The sequence below is a fragment of the Magnolia sinica genome, chromosome 2 (genome assembly GCF_029962835.1).
Source record: "Magnolia sinica isolate HGM2019 chromosome 2, MsV1, whole genome shotgun sequence".
Lineage (NCBI taxonomy): Eukaryota > Viridiplantae > Streptophyta > Magnoliopsida > Magnoliales > Magnoliaceae > Magnolia > Magnolia sinica.
Window position 1 is genome coordinate 6,584,906 of NC_080574.1, and position 22,198 is coordinate 6,607,103.

At 39.5% G+C, this 22,198-nt stretch overlaps 1 protein-coding gene across 4 annotated transcripts in view; it reads right to left on the reverse strand.

Annotated features, from left to right (window-relative positions):
• Positions 1-2,504: 2,504 nt before the first annotated feature.
• The window catches only part of LOC131233086 (uncharacterized), a 33,297-nt gene continuing 13,603 nt past the window's right edge, over positions 2,505-22,198 (reverse strand). The window contains exons 3-14 of one of the 4 annotated variants that reach the window (XM_058229698.1): positions 21,179-21,262; positions 20,820-20,900; positions 17,845-17,925; positions 13,099-13,191; positions 11,079-11,258; positions 10,857-10,924; positions 10,476-10,527; positions 10,133-10,186; positions 9,921-10,013; positions 9,172-9,238; positions 3,186-3,235; positions 2,505-2,793 (exon numbers count right to left, since the gene is read on the reverse strand). In XM_058229698.1, coding sequence (XP_058085681.1) covers positions 2,767-2,793; positions 3,186-3,235; positions 9,172-9,238; positions 9,921-10,013; positions 10,133-10,186; positions 10,476-10,527; positions 10,857-10,924; positions 11,079-11,258; positions 13,099-13,191; positions 17,845-17,925; positions 20,820-20,900; positions 21,179-21,262 — 930 coding nt within the window. In that variant the 3' untranslated portion in view covers positions 2,505-2,766. The remainder of the gene's footprint in view (positions 2,794-3,185; positions 3,236-9,171; positions 9,239-9,920; positions 10,014-10,132; positions 10,187-10,475; positions 10,528-10,856; positions 10,925-11,078; positions 11,259-13,098; positions 13,192-17,844; positions 17,926-20,819; positions 20,901-21,178; positions 21,263-22,198) is intronic. The other 3 variants (XM_058229691.1, XM_058229709.1, XM_058229703.1) reach the window with 3 other exon arrangements.

Here is a 22,198-nt window from a genome sequence, read left to right on the forward strand (position 1 = left end):
AGTAATGGCCACCATAACGTCTGCGTTGCAACCATCAATTGCTGGGTTCCACCGTGTACAGGACTCAAATTGCGTGCTACCCCCGCCCTGTCACGAGCTAGGAACAGATATTGCACTCTAAGGAGCCCACCGTGATGTATGGGTTTTATCCACACGGTCTATCCATTTTGCCGTATCATTTTAGGATACAAGCCCTAAAATGAGGCAGATCCAAGCTCAGTTGGACCACACCACAGGAAGCAGTGGTGATAGTGACGCCCACTGTTGAAAAGTTCCTAGGGCCCACCTAGATGTTTATTTCCCATCCAACCTGTTCATAAGGTCACAGATACCTAGATGAAGGGAAAGCACAAATATCACTCTTGATGAAAGCTTTCACAGCTCCCGGTCCACTTAAGCCTTGGATCTGACTCTGTTTTCGGCTTACACCCTAAAATGATATGGAAAAATGGATGTGGAAAAAACCCATACATCACGGTGGGCCCCTCAAGAGCGCTGCCTGTACCAAGCTCGGGACAGTAGTACCCAATCTGCGTACCCATGTAAATGCCTTCGCCGCTGCAGCCAGTGGATTAGGCCATGTATGTATGAAATGACAGGATAGTCAGGAGTCATTTGGATGGGTGGAAGTCCTTTCCAGCGTTTGGGACTCGGATTGCGTGCTGTAGCACACAGCTCCAAAGTTGTGTTGTATGGTGCCGGAAAAGCTGTGGGCCCCACCATGATGTATGTTTTTTGTCGACATTGTCCATCTATTTTGCCCATCCCAAAAATGAGACAGATCAAAAGCTCAAGTGGACCACACCACATGAGGCAGTGGGGATTGCACTTTAACCATTGAAAACTTATCGAAGGCACTAGTTTTGGATCAATCCAATATTTGTGTTTTCACTTTATTGATGATAAATAAACATTACAGTGAGCCCTAGGAAATTTTTAATGGTAGGCGTTCAATCACCACTATTTCCTGTGGTTTGGTGCATCTGATATTTAGATCCGCTGGTCTCATATCCTAAAATGAGGAAGCCAAATAGATGACCGGTGTCAACAAACACGCAAGGCCCACAGCTTTTCAAGCACCACACAGCACTGTACTACACTACCCAATCTGAGTCCCAATTGGATCCGATTAACTGGTGTAAGCTTCTATTATCCGATCGACAGACAGGATCTCACATGTTACAAATAGGTAGCCTACTTAATAGGGGAACATTGTGCAACTAAGTGCAAATCAAATCCACACATATAAAGGGCCCCAACTGTATATGAAGACGTATCAAATGTTGAAAATCACTAGTAGAGAGAAAAAATGAGTTCCCAATTAGGGTAGGGTTGCAACAAGGCTGGCATTGAGTCTGGCCTTTTCACATTGGTCATAGAGAGGTATTTATAGGAAGAGATCCCATATAGTATATTGTTAGCAAATAACATAGTTTTGATTGACAAGACATGAGAGGGCATAAATACAAACCTAGATTATTATTTTGCAATTTTAACAACAATATGAGTGAGAATAAATAATTAGTAAAGATCACTAAGCAAGAAAATTTTCAAAATGACCACTTTCGATATCTTAGGTTGATAATTCATGAGTAAAGAGATTAAGAAGGATGTTGCCCATCGATTCAAGAGGGGCAGAAGAAATGAAGATGTGCCTCTGGAGTTTAATGTCACCGTCATGTACCACCAAAACTGAAAGGAAAGCCATGGTTTATGGGGCAAAATGTTGGGCAATTAAGGAGTAACACGTCAATAGGGTGTGCAGTTTGAATGAGGTTGTTCAGATGGATGATGGATGGATGGCATGATAAAGATAGAATTAGAAATAAATGTATTCAATGGAATTTAGGAGTAGCTCTGATAGGTAACAAGATAATGGAAGCTAAACTTAGATGGATTGATCATGTGCAACGGGGACCATGAACTAAGCTGGCTAGAAGCGAGTTGGTATGAGTTAAAGGATCTAAAAAGACAAGGGGAAAGCTCAAATGGACATTGGTGGACACAGTTAAAACAAAAACAAACCAAAAAAAAAAACACTTGTTGAAAGGTATTGTCACCATCCAACCGACAAAGGCCCAAGATGGGATTGGGATTCATGAAAGGTATTCTATATTCTTCCAATTCTCTATTGAAGCAGATGGCTTTCCAATCTGGTATATTTTTGAGGCATGGTCCATCCATAGTGCGGCCCAATGTACTAATGCCCTGGATGATTGAAAAATGGATCCCAACATAAAGATGGCCGAGATATTTGAGTACAGTCCATGTTCATTTACAGTAGAATTTTCTGCATCACCTTGTTTCAATTTACTATGCTATTAGATCTGAGAGGCCTTCCCATGCATGTGTATCATAGAACAGTGCCATGGCCCACAAGCCACAACTGGTCGGGATGTTGAAAATTCTCCGATGCGGCCAACATATGGTCGTAAGAAACAAACAACCATCCAATGGATATCAAATGCTATACCACAACATCAGGAAAAGGGGCGTAAACCAAATAACCAAGAGAACTAACTCATTAATGGATTAACTTATTTAATGGCACAATCAAGTTGGGAATAAGAGGCCCACTAATTGTTGGCAGAAAGCTATTCCATCCTCTACTCTGAAAGCCGTTTGATTTTCTCTTCCCACCAAACTATTCACATAAAGCCAACAGGCAACCAGAAGAGAGCCATGCATGCGCAGTTCATGATCAGCTGAATTTGCCGAGTTCCATCTTCTTCTTGATTGCCCTTTGACCATGGTATATGAACGAATCTAATATTCCTGAAACCGTGAAAATACCTGCACGTATCCAAACACACACAAACCATTTTACAACATCCTACAAAAATTAAGGCATGAAACAGTATTTGCAGTGGAGCAGCAAAAAAACGACGGAAATGAAGGGTGTGGTTGAAACCCCAATCTTAAAACCCTGAAATTTAAGATTTGGAATCTCTTTAAGCTTGATGCTCTCCCTCTAGAGAGATTGATGGGGCCCACATTGCCATATCAGCCCACTACATACGGTTATTGCCATGTCAACCCACTACATATAGTTTGTTTTTTTTTTTTTTTTTGACAAAACAGGGTGTCCCTGCCCCTTTTTGAGGGGAGACTATTCCCTATGGATACACGCAATCACGCGCAACCACGGTATCGGGTAATGTCGAGGAGGGGAGTCGAAACCACACCTGTAGAGAGCAAACCCATGGTGATGGCCGCTCGCCCAAATCTTGTCCCACTACATATAGTTACAGCCCATGTCAGCCCACTTCACATAGTTATAGGATCTTAGGAGATAACTAACCCATCCATGATGTCCATGTGATTACAACTTTCCTTGATGGAAGGGAAGATATAAAGGGTTCAATGTTGGAAGGTCCCTGTTGGGTTTTGTGTTGCGGAATCACACAGAGATGGATCTAGGATAGCAATCCAAGAGCACCAAGCAAACACAAGATAACACAAAGATTTAACGTGGAAAACCCTTTCGGGAAAAAAGTACGGCACAAAGCGACAGATATTCACTATGAAAGCAGAAATTACAAAGAGAAAAGACTTACCCGATCCAAACAAGCTTGAATCTCACCCTTGCTATACCCTTTGCAAACCCTAGAACCCTTTTAGAAAGCCTTAGAATCCCTTAGAATAATACCTCCCAATCCCGTTTACATCCATATATATAGTTTTAGAAAGAATCCCAAACAAAATCATAAAAAATCATAAACGAAATCGGAAACAAATTCCGCACTTTCGCAGTTGCGCAAAAAATTTGCGCAGAATCTGATTAGATTTAAGTCATCAAATACAACAGTCCCTAGTCTAATAAGCAATTGATAACACTTTGTGTTAGCTTGTGATTATCCATCTAATCCATGCGTAAGGTTCTTGAACAGACTAGGACTCTCTTTCTAAATAGAAGAGTGTTTTGATCTCTGCATCGTGCGGTACAATGAAGCACTATCAACTTTGTTGGATCTCAACCATCAACAAATATAAAACTGATCATCATGGCCAGATGTAAGATCTTGGACTACTGCTGTTAATTTTGTTGTTCTTTAATTTCTATCATGTTGTGGGTGACAAAGAACCGGATCTAACCATGTGCTGAGTTTGCACCTCTAATTCCTTAGAAAACTCACACCAATCTGCAAAATTCATGAACTATCTAGAATACTGAAGGAAATCAAAAACAAAACAAGGATATCACCTAAAGAACTTGAAGAAAACTACAGGACCACTCTGGCACGCATTCAAGCAAAAAGAAGAATATCACTGTGAAAGGGAAAAAGAAGACGAAGAAGAACAAGAAAGTACATCCTCCTTTTTTATCGGTGTTGATGCACTTTTTTGACATCACAAATAAAATATTTGGCCTTAATCTCAGTCCCTGATCTAAAACTAATCATAGCCCTTAGTTGATTGCTATCTGTGCCCTAACCCACCTAAAACAACCTAATTACTTCGTTACTGGAAATTAGAATAGAAATAAACAACAAGGAAGACAGTCCTAAAACACCACTACTTCTATTTGAATAAAAGCTACCTCAAAAGACTGTTAGGATCCGCTTGCATGATGGCCCCAAATCCAGGGAAATGGTTACTGCCCAAATTTTGATATTATCTAGACTGATTCCCTGGGAAAATAGCTATTAGCTCCATTGTGCAGAAATGAGTCCGCGAAGAGGGATGAAACAAGCCAGGCTGTGCAAATGCATCAGAAGCGGGAGTAATCCAAGCCATCCCATTAAGTGTGCCATACCGTGATCATACCCTAACTCTAAACATTAGGCCCATTCACCATTGAAGTGGGCCACAAAAGTAATCTGAACCATTGGTCATGTTTTCAGACAAGCTTTCACATGGTTGCAATTGTCAGTTAAAAATTATTTGCGGTGTATAGACACCCCACTCAACAGTGTAAGCTAATCAACCCACTCATGGAAAAGGGGTTTAAAATCTCTGCAGAATTTCTCTGAGTACTCACCTTAGAGCCTATAGCAAGCCAACCTATAGCCTAAAAAACCACATCCAAATCAGAAAATTTAAGAAAATGAAACCAAAGATACCAAAATGTTGTGGGACCCATCCTAACACAAAAGTGGGCCACTGGGTCCCACACCTTCTTTTCTTTGGAGAATCCTATGACCCGGAAAAACTTTTACCGTGTCGCAGGCAAGGTGTTCCATCTCCGTTACGATACGCCCGTAAAGGCCAATACGTATAGGTAACAGTCATGACCGTTAGGCAATACGGGGTGAAACGGGGCAGTTGATTTTTTGGGACCGTATCGGCCATTACGGTGGACGTAAAGGCCCTTACGGGGCATAACGACCGTTACCCCCATAATGATCGAAAAACGGCCACTTTTTTTTTTCTTTCTTTCTATTTAAATCCATTTTCTCCCCTTTTTATACCTTTCTCATTCCAAAAACTCTCCTAAATCATTTTTACAATAGATTTTGACCACTCTTACTATAGTTTTAAATATTAAGATCGTAGATTGAAGTGATTTGGCCGAATAGAAGCTCCGATGGCCCTTTTTTTTTTCAAAAAATTTGAAAAGGTAGTATTTATGCAATTTTTCTTATTTCTAGTTTTAATGCTTGATTGTGATGTGTAAACATTAGATACATATAATCATGTTCACAAATTCACTAAACAGCCCGATACAACACTCCTACCAAAGAGTGGACCGTTACACTACCATAAACATGTCCAAAACAAAAAATGAATACATATTTGGAATATTTACATTATTCTTGAATTTTTAAATATTTTTTCAGAATTTTTCTGGTAAAAGAAAATTTTCAACCGTTAAGGTGGTCATAATAGACGTTAAGTCTCCGTATCGGTCGTTACAGCCGATACCAATACCCATATTGGTAATGGTGGTGACCGTTACGGCCACCGTTACCAATACGGAAAACCTTGGTCCCAGGGCTAAAACCACACACACACACACACACAAAAGCGGCCTTGAATGCAGGAAAGTTTTTCAAACCCTATGATCTGTTGGCCATCTTATCAAATTTCCTTTCTGATAAGCCCCATTTCAGCTCGATCTGATCATCGGGTGCGAAGCTACGGTTGAAATACCGAATTGCGCGCGAGATTGTTTGACAGTTGCATAACCTGAATTTGACCTAACTTGTGGACCCCACATCTCCTTAATCCTTAGGAATTTCTCTCCCAAATCCAACAATTGATAACTGATATCCGATAGAAAAACCAAGAGGTTCGCATGCTGGACTGTGAACAGGAAAACAATTTCTGAAATTACCATTTTGTCCTTGCATGAAAATCCAAAACCCAATTTTCATTTTCCTTTGACCTTTTGGTCCACCTTTTTACCAAAAAACCACTAAGAGCCTTAGTTTGACCCTAACCTATCACCTCTTCTTTTTTTCTTTTTTTTTTCTTCAAAACAATCCACCAAACCAACTTAGGTAGTGAAATCCCAAAACAATTTCTGGAATTACCATTTTGTCCTTGCAAGAAAATCCAAAATCCAAAACCCAATTTCCATTTTCCTTTTGACCTTTTGGCCCACCTTTATACCAAAACACCACTAAGAGCCTTAGTTTGACCCTAACCTATCACATTTTTTTTCAAAACTACCCGCCTAACCAACCTAGGTAGTGAAATCCCAAAACTATCTCTCTTTCAAACCATGAGACTCCCAAGTGTAAACCATTCAATTTCCAACCTCTAGAAGCCTTCTAGAACCTTCCCTAAACCCAATTGTCCCTCAATTCTCTACAATTTATACCCAATTCACCCCCAAGATTTTGCCACTTGTCAACCATCCAGAATTAGCCTTACTCCTTAGAGCACCCTCAACCTTTCTACAATTCACAACATTGCCATCCCTCTCCTCTATCAATAGAGGCCTCTTGCCACGAGGGAAGGGTCGTTGCCTCCCCATAGCCTATCTCTAGAAGCCCAGTCACAAAACTTTTGATAAATTCTAAAAATCCTACAGAGAGGAGAAGATGATTAAGAGGTTTAGAGCTTGGGAATTCCATCTCCCCCAAAGCCATAGAGTACAGCCCTACTTTTAGGAGAGGTGAACCAAGGCATTGGCAACCTTGAGGGATAAGAATTCACTTGTTATTCACCCTAGTCACTTTTCTTAGAAAACATACAAGGCAAGACCCTCCAAAAAGTGCAATTTCAATCCAGGGAGTCAAACTCATGCCACAAGCACAAGAATTTGAGATCAAATCCTCATCCAAGCCACTAGAAAACGAGCAAGCGATCAACTCATCACCTTCCCAAGCCTCCCTGTTCTTTCCTTCTCCTTCTCTATTCCAATTTTTTCTTCTCTCTTTTATTTTACCTTCAGGGTGCAAGTTGACCACTTGTCAAAATTCCAATCAGTGAAATTCCCTTCTCCCCAAGTAGAGACCATATCTTTGCAGGTGGAGTAGGGTGCATTACCCCTTCCTACTCCATAACTATGGTCCTTATCCAGAAGAGGAGTTCGGAGACCCAGTTGGAGTTCATTCCTCAAAATCTAGGAGATCACTCTTGGATCTGAGAAACTAGCAAGGATTCTAGCCCTCCTTGAAAGGAATAAAGAAATGGGCTAGCAGCGACTCCCACATTGACCCCATAGACTCCACCACACCCAGTATACCTTCACCACTACGTCGACAGGATCATTTTAAGGGTGTCATCCAAATGAGCCCTTAAGTTTTCTCCCAAAATTGGTAGCCTACAAAACCCATGAGAATCCCAAAAGAGGAAAAACAATGAACTAACTATCCTTAAATAAGAAAACGACAGGTCTTTGACCCTTTTTGGTGTATAGATCAGCAGGTCTCATTGGTGATGTCATCGCCATCATCAAATCGGATATAACTTGCTCAATTATTCTCTGAATTGTGTGATCTTGAGCTTATTGGAAATGTCTTTTTCTTTTCTGAAAGTAGCTGGACAAGCTTTCCAATCGAACTGATTTTGTGTTATTCGGATGTCATTTGGCCCTAAACCAAGTTCATAATAGAAGCCAAATACTCCCAAGCCCCATTTTGATTGAAGGAAATGTAAAACCGTCATTCACTGCTAAGACTTTATTTCACCTTTGCTGAGACTAAGGATATTTCTTCAAGGTTTGTTCGTCAACACGAATAGCAATGATAATCTGGCAGACGGTGATCGTTTGTATGCAGGTACTAGAAGATTGCACATATAGCTAAATTGTCCAAATACTGGGGTCCAAATTTTGATTGCAGTAGACCAAAAATTACACTGATTTAACCTCACAACTGGTTGATTGGTGGACATTTAATGGATGACGCTAACAAAAAATAGTCAATGTTCCTAATTCAATAACCAAATGCCCATTAATCAGAGTTTAGGATAGTGATAATCAATCTTAATTTTGGATGATGACTTATCTACATTCGGTCCCACAATTTGGATGGTTGAAAAAGGGTTACTGTATGACACATTTACAACTTTTGATATGTAGTGCTTTGTCTGCATCAAGAACCATCACAAATTTCAAATTTTGAGAAATGGCAAACAACCCCCTGAACCTTTATTGTTTTGTTTTTGTTTTTGTTTTTTTTTTTTTTTTTTTTTTTACTTTCAGAACAATTCACTGAATAGTGGGTATGTGTCTGCGTTCATGCCCAAGTGTTTGTGCAGGCATGTGTGTGGCTTCTAAGTGTGTGTTGTGTGCTTGAAAAACTCAAAAGAACTAGACTCGACAAGGCTGAGTTGACTTGACTCAGATATCAATATATCATATTTCATCAAAACTTGGAAAAATACTAAATTTGTACATGACTCAATAGACTTGATCAACTCTACTTGTCAAAACTCAATAAAACCCGAAAAAACATGATTCACATCGCCAAGACTACAATATTTATAAACTTTAAATATTGAAGATTGAAGATTACCGAATCTTGGTGTTCAAGGCTTGAAAAAACTCATCCAAGTTACTTGACCCAACTTGACAAACTTTTGAGACAATTGAGTTTTCAATATTTAAAACTACAGTATATGTGGAGTTGAATTAACCATACAAGTTTTTTTTTTTCTTCTTTTCCTTGAAGGCAGTGGGGCTATAGATTGTATTGCCTCCCACCCATTCATTAAAAAAATTTAAAAAAATTTAAAAAAAAATTTAAAAAAAAAGGAAGAAGAAGAAGATAGTATTACCTCCTACTATAGCACAAACATTTGTCAGGAAGTGTAAGAATGCCACATGGTGCTCTGTGAATGTCACCTGCAATAAAAAATATAAAATAAAAATAAAAACAAAAAAAACCATAATTTGATTAAAGTTAATCAAGATCACCTGTTCGTCTACCTTGTGAAAGTCATGAACTCAGTTTACTAAAATATTATCAATTCAAAATCCTACTGAATAGAATACCATACTGCAAGATACGTTTTTTAAAGGATGCATCTAGTAACAGCAGAAAGAAACTTCATCGGGACTACATCGATGAAAACAATGATTCCAATGACCAAAGAACCAAAGGGATCCTTGACCTCCACAAATGTACATTTTTCTGAGGCTGCCAATTCCACATTAATATGGGGGGCCTGGTCAAGCAATCCAGACAAATGATCTGATCATGAATGAGGGAAACCCCAAAATCTACCATATTGGCTTAGCGATTTGATTGGTGGCCTAAACAGCAACAGTTGAAAGGCCGAAAATTGACCTGGGAGATTTTTGAGACGACCCCCATCCATGTCGAATACATTCATATCAGCAGTCTGAATCACCAACCCATGGCGCAAGTCTGAATTGGGAACTCAGAAGACCATACATGTGCTCAGCCTCAAGGCCCTCTAATTCCTACAAGGTGATGAGTGATGATGATGGTACCTTTATACAGCCATCAATGGGACCAAATTTCAAATTTCCTTGTCTCAGAGTTGGATTGTTAGTTGCTCACCTTAATAGGAGAAAGGTCATAAAAGAAGAAGACTCCTGGAAGAGACTGAATTTGACCAAGTTGCGCACTCCTAAAATGCTCTGTTACAGAGAACTGCGTGATCCAGTGCCAACACATCGTAAGTTGTGGCCAAATAATAGGCAGAAAAAGCTATTTGTCAAATGGTAAGGGCAGAAAAAGAAGAGGGTTCGGTTTAGATGTGTTAGTTGTACCTGATTTGACTGGATTGTGTGCCCACTTATGTCAGTGTAGACAGTTGGAACCACCTGAATGAGAAACAAACCAAATAAGGTCCCTAAATTCTGAAAGGGATGTTATTAGCTACTCTGATCACATGGGGCACATGCACAAATAAAATCATATTGATCTAAACAGAATCTGCTCTGTTGATCTTTGCAAGTAGTCCACATGATCGACAAGTTCAGTCAAGAAAAATAAAATGTCCCTAATCAGACATCCATTCTACTATAAACATGAATGCAATCATTTGCGGAAAGACCATTATACAAAAATGAAACAAGAGAAAATTATGGTGACAGCTGTGGGAAGACTGACCTTGATGAAGTACTGATACATCCCGAATGGTGTTTGTTGTATCCATTGAACTCTAAAAGGTTTTGACAATCAAATATATATCAGAATTAACTCGATCACAACTTCAAAAGGGAAGAGAACTACAATATGGGAAAAGATTGTGAACATAATGTGCATGGACAGTTAGTGCACACCTATCTCCCAAGGTTAAAGACAACAGGCAGGTACCACAACATGATTCAAAACAGTATTGAAATCCCATTTTGAAACACAGTGGATTACTTACTGCCCACAGTTGTTCCTACTCTTGGTGTATCCTTTGTGTGCCAAAGGTGGGCCCTTAATATTCAGGGATTGATTTTCAATCAGTTGTGGCTTACTGGGATGAGCCAGAGACATTACCCATCAAGAGGATTGACAACACCAGGGAAATATTCTCCAAACGTTAATCTATTGATTCTGTGGCTGATCTGTTATCAAAGAAAATGAATTGAAAATATGATTATTCAGAAAACCAAGAGAAAATTGCAAGTTAACAGAGAAAATGATGTTCATCAAATTTTATTGAAATGAAAATCTCTACTACACTAAAATCTCATGTATGGGATTGGGCAATGATCTTACATTAAAACTATCCTTTTGAAATGCCAACAAATCATGTACATGAACATTCGATTGTTGGAAGCTTTTTCCAGGGGCGAAATGAAAATTTCCAGCCACCTTGTTGACTTCTAGGAATCCATAGATGTTGCATCCTTCGCCATCTTCATCTTTAATCCTTTGGAGGAAACCCTCTCTTTTGCACTAAAGTGTCACAAAAATCTTAATCACATCACCACTATCCATCTAAACATATAATTACAAGATCTGAAAAATCATGAATTCATTTGAAGTTAGAATCTCTGCTATACTGACAAAAATATGAACGCCCATAACAATTATTTTCCCATGGGATTACAGAAAGAAGATCAGTAGCTAGTCAATGACACAGGAAAGAACAAATGTTGGGCTCAATGTTTTACTGCTATGCTTTTACGAAGATAAAAAGTGGCAAGTGTGTCCAGCTAGTCACCAGTAATTCCATAGCTGTGATTACTGATTAGGATAATGAGAATATATGAACATGGCCACAGTGAGGTAATAGTCTTTTAATGAACAAAATGCAACTCTTTTTAAGTTGACAGGATTTTCTTCATTCAGAGACCCACGAAATGTTCTCTTTGGTTTTAAACTCCTTACCAAGGTATTCCATAATGGTTACGGTGCCTTCACAGCCATTGCAGCTTTTTTATATAAAAAAACACTATTCCGGCCTAATAGTAGACCATTACAGGCTATTTTTTCTGTAACAGCCATTACGACCCTGTCACACGTAAAGGTTACCACCATTACTGTTATGTAACCATTTTGGAATACATTGCTCCTTGCTCTAATTCTTTAAGCAAATATTTTTATTTTATTTTCTTTTCTTTTCTTTTTAAAAATTGGAATGACTGAAACAAACATATATGTTTATTGGAGGTCAGATCCTCTCTTTCATGGGCCCATGGCGCCCTTTCAGTAATTGAGCAAATCAAATAAGAAATAAATACAAAATATAATTATAATGACGAAATAATGAGCAAAATGACTAAACCAATACACCCAGCTTTGCTGTGTTATGCACTATAACTTGTCTAATTATCGTAGAACATAAAATCTAACTTTAGTGGCAACACAGAAAGGCATGCCATGGCATCACTGGATAGCTGACTTTAGGCTTTTGATTCCAAAACACTTATAAAGATGACTTCTTTGATTCAGTTGAACATCCACCCATGTTTCTTAGAAGGACTATCAAGTCATAGTGACATTTATGGTGCATAGGGAACCACAAGGGAAATGAATTGCGAGCATTCAGGCAATTCAGGAGGAAATGAAAAAAAAGAAAGTGTTTTCTAGTATGTCTCATGAGGGATTAGCCCTCTAGTTACAATTGCTTTCGTTTCTTCTTCTTCTTCTTCTTCTTCTTTTTTCTTTTTTTTTTTTCTCTTTTTTTTTTCTTCTTCTTTTTTTGGGGGAAACAGTCACCTGGATTTTATTAAAACCAAGAAAACTCTACGATGAAAACAGGCGAGGATGATGAGGAACCATAGTTACAATTGTATCTCTCAAGTCTAGCTTTAGAGTAACATAATTGCAATTGGACCCTAAACACTCAACAATCAACATTAATGCTAACGAGGGAAATACAGATTGGTATGCCCCTTTATCAGACTAGTAATTGCAATAATTTGATACTGCATCTGATTGCACAAACAGGAAGCTTCCTGGTACGTCTGGCCAAAGGTAGGATATCTAAGAAGGGAATGCCTTTCCCTGCCAACGCATCCAAGTTTGCAACATGGAAATGAACAAGAAAAGACTTTCATTTGGCTGCTTTGAATAGAATTTGGTGTTGAATCCAAATGTCTGAGTAAGATATTTGTTTTACACATTAAAAAAAATCAGTATAAACTATAAAGCGTATGCAGAAGTAGAGAAAGAATGTATACATGAAGCACCAAAAAAATTGGACTCAGATTAGTTTAGCAGGAAAACATTATATAATGAGTGCTTTATGGACTAACATGAAAAGAAAATAATGGGTTTCATCCAGAAAAACCTGGTCAATCAAATCAGGATTCGACAGCCCCCAACCTTTGTTTCGGTATGCTTCACGAACTTCTTCGCATGAGTTGCAACAATGTTCATCAGACTGCAAAAGGAACACAAAATAAAGATGGAATTGTCAAGCAAAAAGTGCATATTTGGTTAAGGGTATCAAAGGGTCAAGCAGCTCATCTATTTTGGCCCATCATGAGTCAGGCTCAGGTTCAAACTCTTAAGTGTGGTGGAATGAGCCTCTGAGGCGGACATCAGTAGTGCACCCTTTAGAGTGTACCGGAGGAGGAGGCGTCGCCGACAGAGTACCAGAGTGGAAGAGTTGATGTGGATGTACGTTGGGTCCATCAGACCCATTTTCTGATGTGCTACGAGTGCAAGAGCAGCATGACTGCACTCTAACCGCAGGCCCATGGGTCAGATTTCACACCCTGTCATGCAGGTGTCTTTAGTTTTAGGTGTTTTTTTTGTTCTTTTTCTTATTTTCAGGGGCTTTATTACACTTTTTATTTTATTTTTTCATCTTTTTATTATTTTCTTTGTTTTTAAGGGCTTTAGTGCACTTTTACTTTTTCCATGACTTATATATACATTGTGAGAAACCCTATTTTGATATAATGAATAAGAATTCGTATGTTTTTTTCCTCTTATATCAAAGAGATTAAGGTTTCAAGATTGGCCCTTGGGTGTTGAGGATTCCACCCCGGTTTCAGGTTTCTTTCTTCCTAGATCTTCGAGGTGCAGGAAATGGTAAGAATCATCCGCATTCTTTTCTTTTGATGATAAAGGATCTGTACTTTCTTCATGTCGAACCCTCCATTCTTCATCCATTTCGTTCCTCTGGACATTCCCTTTTGATTTAAACGAAAAAGATGGATGGCTAGTCCGTATAATCAGATTCAAACTTGACCGTAGACTGACTTATGCTAGATCTGCGATATCCTCATATCCCTAAGTCCTCCCTTTTTACTGTTTATGTAATTTTATACTAAGGGGCATGATCCTAATGGAATGATCTCATCTTTGTGTTGAGATTTGCTTAATCCCTTTGATTGAAAACAATTGGTTGATTAATTTATTTATTTGAATCACGTCATCCTGATTATACATGCATCCAGGTTTAGGCCATTACATGTCCCTGCATCAGCCTCGTCTGAATGTTCAGGCCCGATTGCTAATTAGATGGGCTTGGGTGGAGGCTCAACCTGTCAGATCAGACTAAGCCACATTAGGCTAGCCATTATAATAACTATATCCATTAATATATTTATAATTAATATATATATATATATATATATATATATATATATATCAATGAAAAATGAAAAGTGAAAATTGCATAATAGCCCAGGCTTGGGCCTAAAAGGGAAGGCAGAATCAGACCAGACCAGACTTGAGTCCAGTCGCAGTCAACGGGTTGCATATAGGTGTACCCATATCTAGACCTTACTAAGGGAGTCAGGTTCAAGTCCACGTACCATACTTGAGGTGTTGGATGTCAGATTAAGGTACAGGTACCATCAGGTATATGATCAAGTTTGTGGAGAAGAATAAAGAAGATTACTGGATGACAACGAAGAGGACGAGCGGCTAGCAATGTCAGCTCGACAGTTAGAGTTAGGGAGAAACGGAAGGGAAAGGGGTTATGTTAAAAATGTCAGGGTAGGACCAAGCAAATAGCATTTTGTTAAACATGTTTATGCACATGTGTGTGTGTGTGAACAATATTATTGATATATATTATTCGAGGTACCCGACGATCACCCGATCCAACCAGGATATTAATTAGGCCTAATCTGATGGACGCGAGAAAATGGAAATGCACAGGCCAACCTTTCGGGAAAAAAAAAAAAAAAAAAGGGAAATGCACAAGCCAGCAGAAGTGAAGCCATTGAATACCAGAGAACACTCTAGATTGTCTTGTGCCTGACATTTTAGTATGGACTATGGAATGTAATGTGCCTAACATCTTCAGAATAGACTACTGAAGGGAAGTTTTGAAGAGCTAAATCCCAGTCTATTATTCCAATCAGTGTTTTAAGTATCGATACTATCGGCCGATATATCGGCTGATATTATTGTTATCGGCCCCCAGCGAGACAAAACCCGTCCGATAACCCCCGGAAGATACAAAAAAACCAAAAATCTAGATCTCGCACGATATATCGTCAATATCGCACGATGTATCGGCGATATCGCCGATATATTGCACGATAATGCCTGATATGGCAGAGTTTTGCGTAGGACTGTATCCGCGCGACATACCACGACATTTTATCCGCATCCCATCAATAAATTCCAAAAATATATAGAAAAAAATCTATTACCTGTTCAATATGCCTAAGAGCGGAGCTTTCTACTAAATTTGGTGGGCCGTGGTCGACATTTCTGGGTCACAAGAGAGAAATCTGTAGACGTCCGAAGAAATCCAAGCAAAATCCTCTCCGAAATCTCGAGAAATCATCGTGAGATCTGAAATTTTCTGGATTTGGGCGAGATTTTAGAGTTCCGAAAGGCCGAAACCCTCTCTACGTCGAAAAAAAGGGCGTCCGAGCCCTCTTTAAGTGATTTTGGGTTGGGTGGTGTACCGCACACCACCGAACTTATGTGTTGACGTCATCAAGTTCTGTGGGTCCCATCATAAGGTATGCATTATATCCAAACCGTTCGTCCATTTGGCGAGCTCGTCGTAAGGCTTGAGCTGAAAAATAAGAGAGATCCAGAGATCAAGTGGACCACACTACAAACAACAGACATCAGTAGGAGATTGAACGTCTACCATTGAAACCCTTTTGAGGTCAGAAGTTTTGGATAAATATGATATTTATTTTTCCTCTTCATCCAGGTCTATGTGACCTCATGAACAGATTGGATGGAAAATAAAAGTTATGGTGGGCCCTACGAATGTTTTAACAGTGAGAATCACTGTCCCACTGCTATTTGTGGTGTGGTCCACTTGAGCTTTGGATATTACTTATTTTTGGGCTCATGATCTAAAATTATCTCTCTAAATGGTTGAACGGTGTGGATATAATAAATATATTATTGTGGGCCCATATAACTTTGAATCTTGTCCAAGAGGAAGCGGATTCGCTGGTGTACCACACATCAGCTATGCAGCTAGCGAACGCGGATTGCGTACTGCCCCTGCCCGTCCCTAGCTCCGAACGGGCAGGTCTATGGGCGGGCCCACCGTGATGTATCTGTACATCCAAACCGTCAATCCCTTTTATCATATTATTTTAAGGCATGAACACGAAAATGAGGCATATCCAACGCTCAAGTGGACCACACCAAATAATAAGCTTGGTTGCATTAAAATGCATTAAGCATTAAATGTCAGTTGGATTAAATGCAAGAGTCATCTGTGGTGTGGTCCATTTGATCGTTGGATCTACCTCATTTTTGTTTTGATGCCTTAAAATAATCTGAGAAAAGGAATAGACGGTTTGGATGTAGAGATACATCACGGTGGGCCCGCCCGCCCACAAACCTGCCCGTTTGGAGCTAGGGATGGGCAGGGGTAGTACGCAATCCGCATCCATAACTGGAGTAGGTACGTTTCGTGCGAAGACGAGCGCCGGCGCTCCTCTAGCTCCAAGTTGTACGAACCGTTCAAAGGAGATCAAAGGTACATGGCCCCACAATTATGTATTTATTATATCCACACCGTTTATCCATTTTTAGAGATCATTTTAGGTACTAACCAAAAAATGAATCATATCCAAAGATCAACTGGACGACACCACTAATAGTAGTGGAGATAATGATTTTCACCTTTAAAAATTTTGTAGGGCCCACCATAACATTTATTTTCCATCCAATCTATTCATAAGGTCACAAAGACCTGGATGAAGAGGAAAAACAAATTTTATATTGATCCAAAACTTCCGTGAACCCCTAAAGGGTTTCAATGGCAGATGTTCAATCCCCCCACTACTTTTTTCATTGTGGTCCACTTGATCGTTAGATCTATCTTATTTTTCGTCTCAAGTGGACTATACTCAAGGAAACAATGGTGGTTGCACACAGTACCATTAAAAACTTTTTAGGGTGCACCTTGATTTTCCCTATATTTTATTAGGCACTTAATTTATTGATAACTTCACATAAGTTTGAATGAAGAGAAAAAACAATAATCAGCTTGATCTAACCTTTTGTGGCCTACTAATGGTCAATCATCATTGTTTCCTATGGTATGGTCCACCTGATTATTGGATCTGCTTCATTTTTTTTTGGATAATGTCCTAAAATGATATGAAAAAACGGATGGATGGGGTGGATACTGAATATAGTTGTCTTAGTTCAATCGCACAGCGCATATCTTAGTACAATATACAAAGGTAACCTATTATGTCCATTTCTTTTTTGAGATTTTATGATTTAAAAGTGTGTATTAGGGTCTTTTTAAATAATCCCTGAAGTTTCATTGAAAAATTCAACAATTTTCCCAATGTTTCCCCATGTTTCCCAAAAGTGCGATAAATTATGCGATACAAACGATATATCCCGTGCGATAACCAACACGTATCTGTAACCCAAGGGTGCGATACATTGCGCGATACCGATATTTCGAACACTGATTCCAATTGGAAATGCCAATTCAATATTCCAATAAGAAATTGCCAATTTATGATCGCTTTAAAAGCCTAAAAATTCCAGTGTATTATCACACTTAGACTTAGCATAGGGACTTAAACTTAGCATAGGGAGTCTAAAACACTCATAGCCACTGTGGAAAACATACCGCTTCTGCACCATAACAAGAACCACAATATGTCTCATTGTGTTCAAGTCTTCCACCATGTCTCTGCAAAGGATTCTCGATCTGCATGAAAGAAAAACATGATTAATTAACTAACAAAACAAAAGTCGATGTGAAAGAACCAAAGTAATAGCTTTCTTAAACCAGAAACTACAACAGAATGCAAGGAAAGATAAATCAAGCCAGAATGACAAAATGCAAGGTAAAAAGTTTTAACTTATTCATTTTGAATTTGTGAATTAATAATGTCCCACTGGAGAAGGAAGTCATAGAAAATAGGATAGGTGTTGCACTGGTATTGCTTTAGAACGTGTCGTGTCCCACAAAATAACTTTACCCACCCCTCACTCTCTTCTCTCAAAAAGCCTAAATAGTTTCTTGGGCCTTTTCTTTGTAGCCTTCACTTTCTCCACTTCTATCCATTTGTCTTCTACCCATTCCAAAGCCTCCGATGCTCACAAAATTTCTAAGGTGGCATGTATTGCCTCTCTAATTGGAATGATCAGAAGCAGCGGTCATTGCTCCACCGTATCAGCTGAAGAGACCCTCCTCCCAAACTCAAAAAGCCTCTCCGTTTCAAACCCATTCACCCACCTACAACAAATAGAGGTCAAGCCAGATCATCAATAAACAGTTTCATCTGCAATCACCCGCTGCAACTATTGGGAATCTTGGAGAAGGAGATGAATTCTGATGAATTCCTCCTCCAGCTTTCACATTTCACAGGCACCTCAAAAGATGAAACCTTCGTCATTGACTACACTGAACTAGCGGTATACACATGAAGATAGATATAGTTGACACCTACCAAAGCCCTTCCCAATGCCCCATGAAGCTCTTCTTGATGTTGCATTAGGGACATGGTGTGCTGTAAAGGCCGTTACGTGACCATAAAGGCCGTTACATAAAGGTAATGGTGGCGACCGTTACACGTTATGGGGTCGTAACAGCCGTTATAGAAAAAATGACTTGTAACCGCTGTTAACAACCCATTATGTCCCTTGTAAAGACCATAAGAGCCCCGTAATGGTTTGTTAAGGGGCAGATATAGGTTTTTCACACTTTTTTTTTCAACATTACAGGACAGATGCAGGTTTTTCAGATTTTTTTTTTTCCAATAAAAAAAGAAAAAGAAAAAAAGAGACCGTAATGGCTGTTACAGGGGCCGTAACAGCCGTTACAACCCGTATCGTAAAGGTAATGGAGGTGCCCCCGTAAGAGCCCTTGAAAGCAATCACTGAGGCAAGCATCTAGAGTAGCAATCAGGCTGTGAGAAATCAAGGATTGTGATGCATAGAAGAGAAACCAACAAATAGCCCTGGAAAGCAATGTTTTAAAACCAGGTCCAGACCTTGACCCGTTTCCATCGGGGACTTCGACCTGTGGCATTATAAACAAATAAAATGGTAGCAAATTAAGCAACTAAACGGCTGCATCGGTGGTGTGTTTGGTTCGTAAATTTGGTCATGGCTCCAAATGCCACACAACTCATTCAAAATTTTACCCACAAACAGTAGAACCTACCAGTCTAGCAAGGCAAAATAGAAAACACGAATAAGTGGACGAGTTGAACTGGATAGTTAGAATGGTTTCTTGCCCACAAAAAAACAAAAGGTTTCTAGGTGATCCAATATGTTTTCCTGGCCAGTTGTGGCCCAAAAGGGTCTAACCATGCCATCCAGTCTGGTTTTAAAACATTGATTGAAAGGCGTAGTTTTGCTTCGCACATCAACTGACGGACTGTGCATTCCACCAGAACCAAATCGTAAACAGGTTGGAACCACAACTTTAAAGAAGGAAAAAGAAAAGAAAAGAAAATCGCTTCCTACTAGGCAGCCATCTCCTGGACTCATGTTACCCGGGCACTTCAAAATGGCACTGCAACCATGTTCCCCACTTACAATTTTAATTGTAAATGCCATGCTCCTGCCATACCCGGGTAACACATATCAGGAGTCATATCTGATTAACTCTGGACATTGCATGCAATTTCTGAAAAGAAATATATTATAAAATCAGTTTGCTAGCTCCATGCAATTACAGCTATAGCCTGATAATTCAATAGTATTAATAAGACAGGTGAATACAGTATTTCATAGGCATCTGCTTTGATGAACTTTGCTCCCTAGAAGAAACCAGGATTCCCAACACACTTTTTTCCCCTGCCAACCCTACACCAGAGGCACATATGAATGCATGCAAATGCATACAGGTGGCCACATGCAAACGCCTAACCCCTGCACAACTGCAATCTCATGGAAATCCCACATGCAAGAACGTTTACGCATGTGTATACCAGCACATGTTTTTAAAAAGAACAATAAGGACCTACTTGGATTGTGGGAAAAGAAAAAGAAAAGAAAGTCGGTGATTTTTCTCATGATGTGGCATTTCACCATGCTTGGATTGCAATGGATACATTGGGTTTCAAAATGCAATCATTATCCAAATACTAAAGTCAAATTCTCACACACGAAAAACAAGGTGAGTTTTTTAAGAGCTTTATTTGGATTTCACATGGTATCCAAACGAGACCCCCAAAATGGAATCCATGGGAATCATGCTCATGGGAAATCTTGGGAAATTATCCTTGGAAAATCATTACAGTTTTCTTTTCCCACCATCCAAACAGGCCCTAAATTGCAGCAACGAGATTATCACCATCATTCCATGACTAAGCCGTCAATGAATGCATGATCAGAATGAAGCTAGGCAGGTACTGCTCCAATCTTACACAAGGTGGAGTTGAAGAAATCTTTTGTTGCAAAATGAATTTTCCTCTCCAATCTGGTTTGATCTCAGATTCCAGATCATTAGAACATGAATGAGCAGCAATAAAGATGGTTGACTTAAACAAAAGGATTTGGGCAGACAACAGAGATATGCAGAGCAACCATGTCTGCAAAAATTTAGATTACATATACGTAGGAAGCAATAGGAGTTAGCAAGCTACCAACCTTGGGTGCACCAATTCCATCCTGCCGAGACTCAATTGCATTGCCATGAGCATCTATCCTTTTCTTGATTATATCATGCCTCTGAAAGCAAAATAAGGTGTGAATTAGAGTAGAAAGATCAATTAATAGGAAAAATGCAACACACTTGAAAATTGTAGGGGAGAAAAAAATAAAAAATTTTAATTTCAAATAATAAAAAAAAAATTGTAAAAAAAAGCTAGATGCAAATAGGATTCGGGCTCTGCTAGATTCTATTTTTTCTTATAGAATGAACACCATGGACCTAACAATATCTAGTTAGCAATGCAAGGATTTATGAGCACAAAATCACAAGAAGCTACTGTCATTGTGGTACGTACTACATCAAGATGTTGCTCTCCACTGATATCCATTGCATCAAGACTGAGTATAGAACATGGAAGGGCGGGGAAGGTGACGTCAAACTGCACTTTCAAGGACAACAATCAATTAGCCAGAACAATCTTCATATACCATCCCATCCCATTAGAAAATACCACAAAGGAGAAGGGGAAAGAACTCTGCTAAAACCAAAGTGTCCCACAAAATTGTAAGTGGCAAAGCAACTTAATGCAGGGGCATTTTCACACCAAGCTCGAGTGGGGTGGCCTGTGGGATGCAGGGGCACACTCGGGTTGGGCGGCCCGTGTGAGGCGGAACACATGCGATGTGGGGCCAACGAGGGGGGTTTGGCCGAGGACCTAACCCATGGGATGTGGGGCCTGGGCTATGAGATAAAGGGATTGATTCGTTACGCTCTATTAGTGTGAGCTTTTAGAGCAAGTAGTTAGTTGTCCTACATCAAAGTGGTATCAAAGCAAGAGGTCTCGTGTTCGACTCCTCACCGGGGGTGATTAATGTAGGGGCATTTTCACACTTGGAGCTTTTAGAGCACGTGGTTAGTTGTCCTACATCACTACTCCAAAACAGAATTTAAGGGAAATGATATAAAACACCCGTTGTATGGGAATTTACATACAGCCCACATCTCCCCATACATCTAGTATGAAAGTGGGTCAAGATCATCCATTTAATGGGCCCTAATGTGGATGGACCACAGCTAGAAAACCATACTGATCAGAAACACATACCCATCCAGGTGGCCTTAAAATGTATGGTAAAAGAAAAAAAAAAAACCAAAAAAAAAAAAAAAAGGTTAGCAGTCAAGAGTCAGCCTAGAGAAATGGTAGCTAGGTATAAATTTTAACTGTGGGCCATCCATGGGCACACCATGTGCATGTGCACAGCCCCATCCACCTTCCCTTCCGCCACATGTACAGTTGGGGCAGGTTGTACGGAAGTTCCCATGCAACTGTGTATCAAATTGGTTCCATGGTTAAAATTCCTAATATGCCAATGAA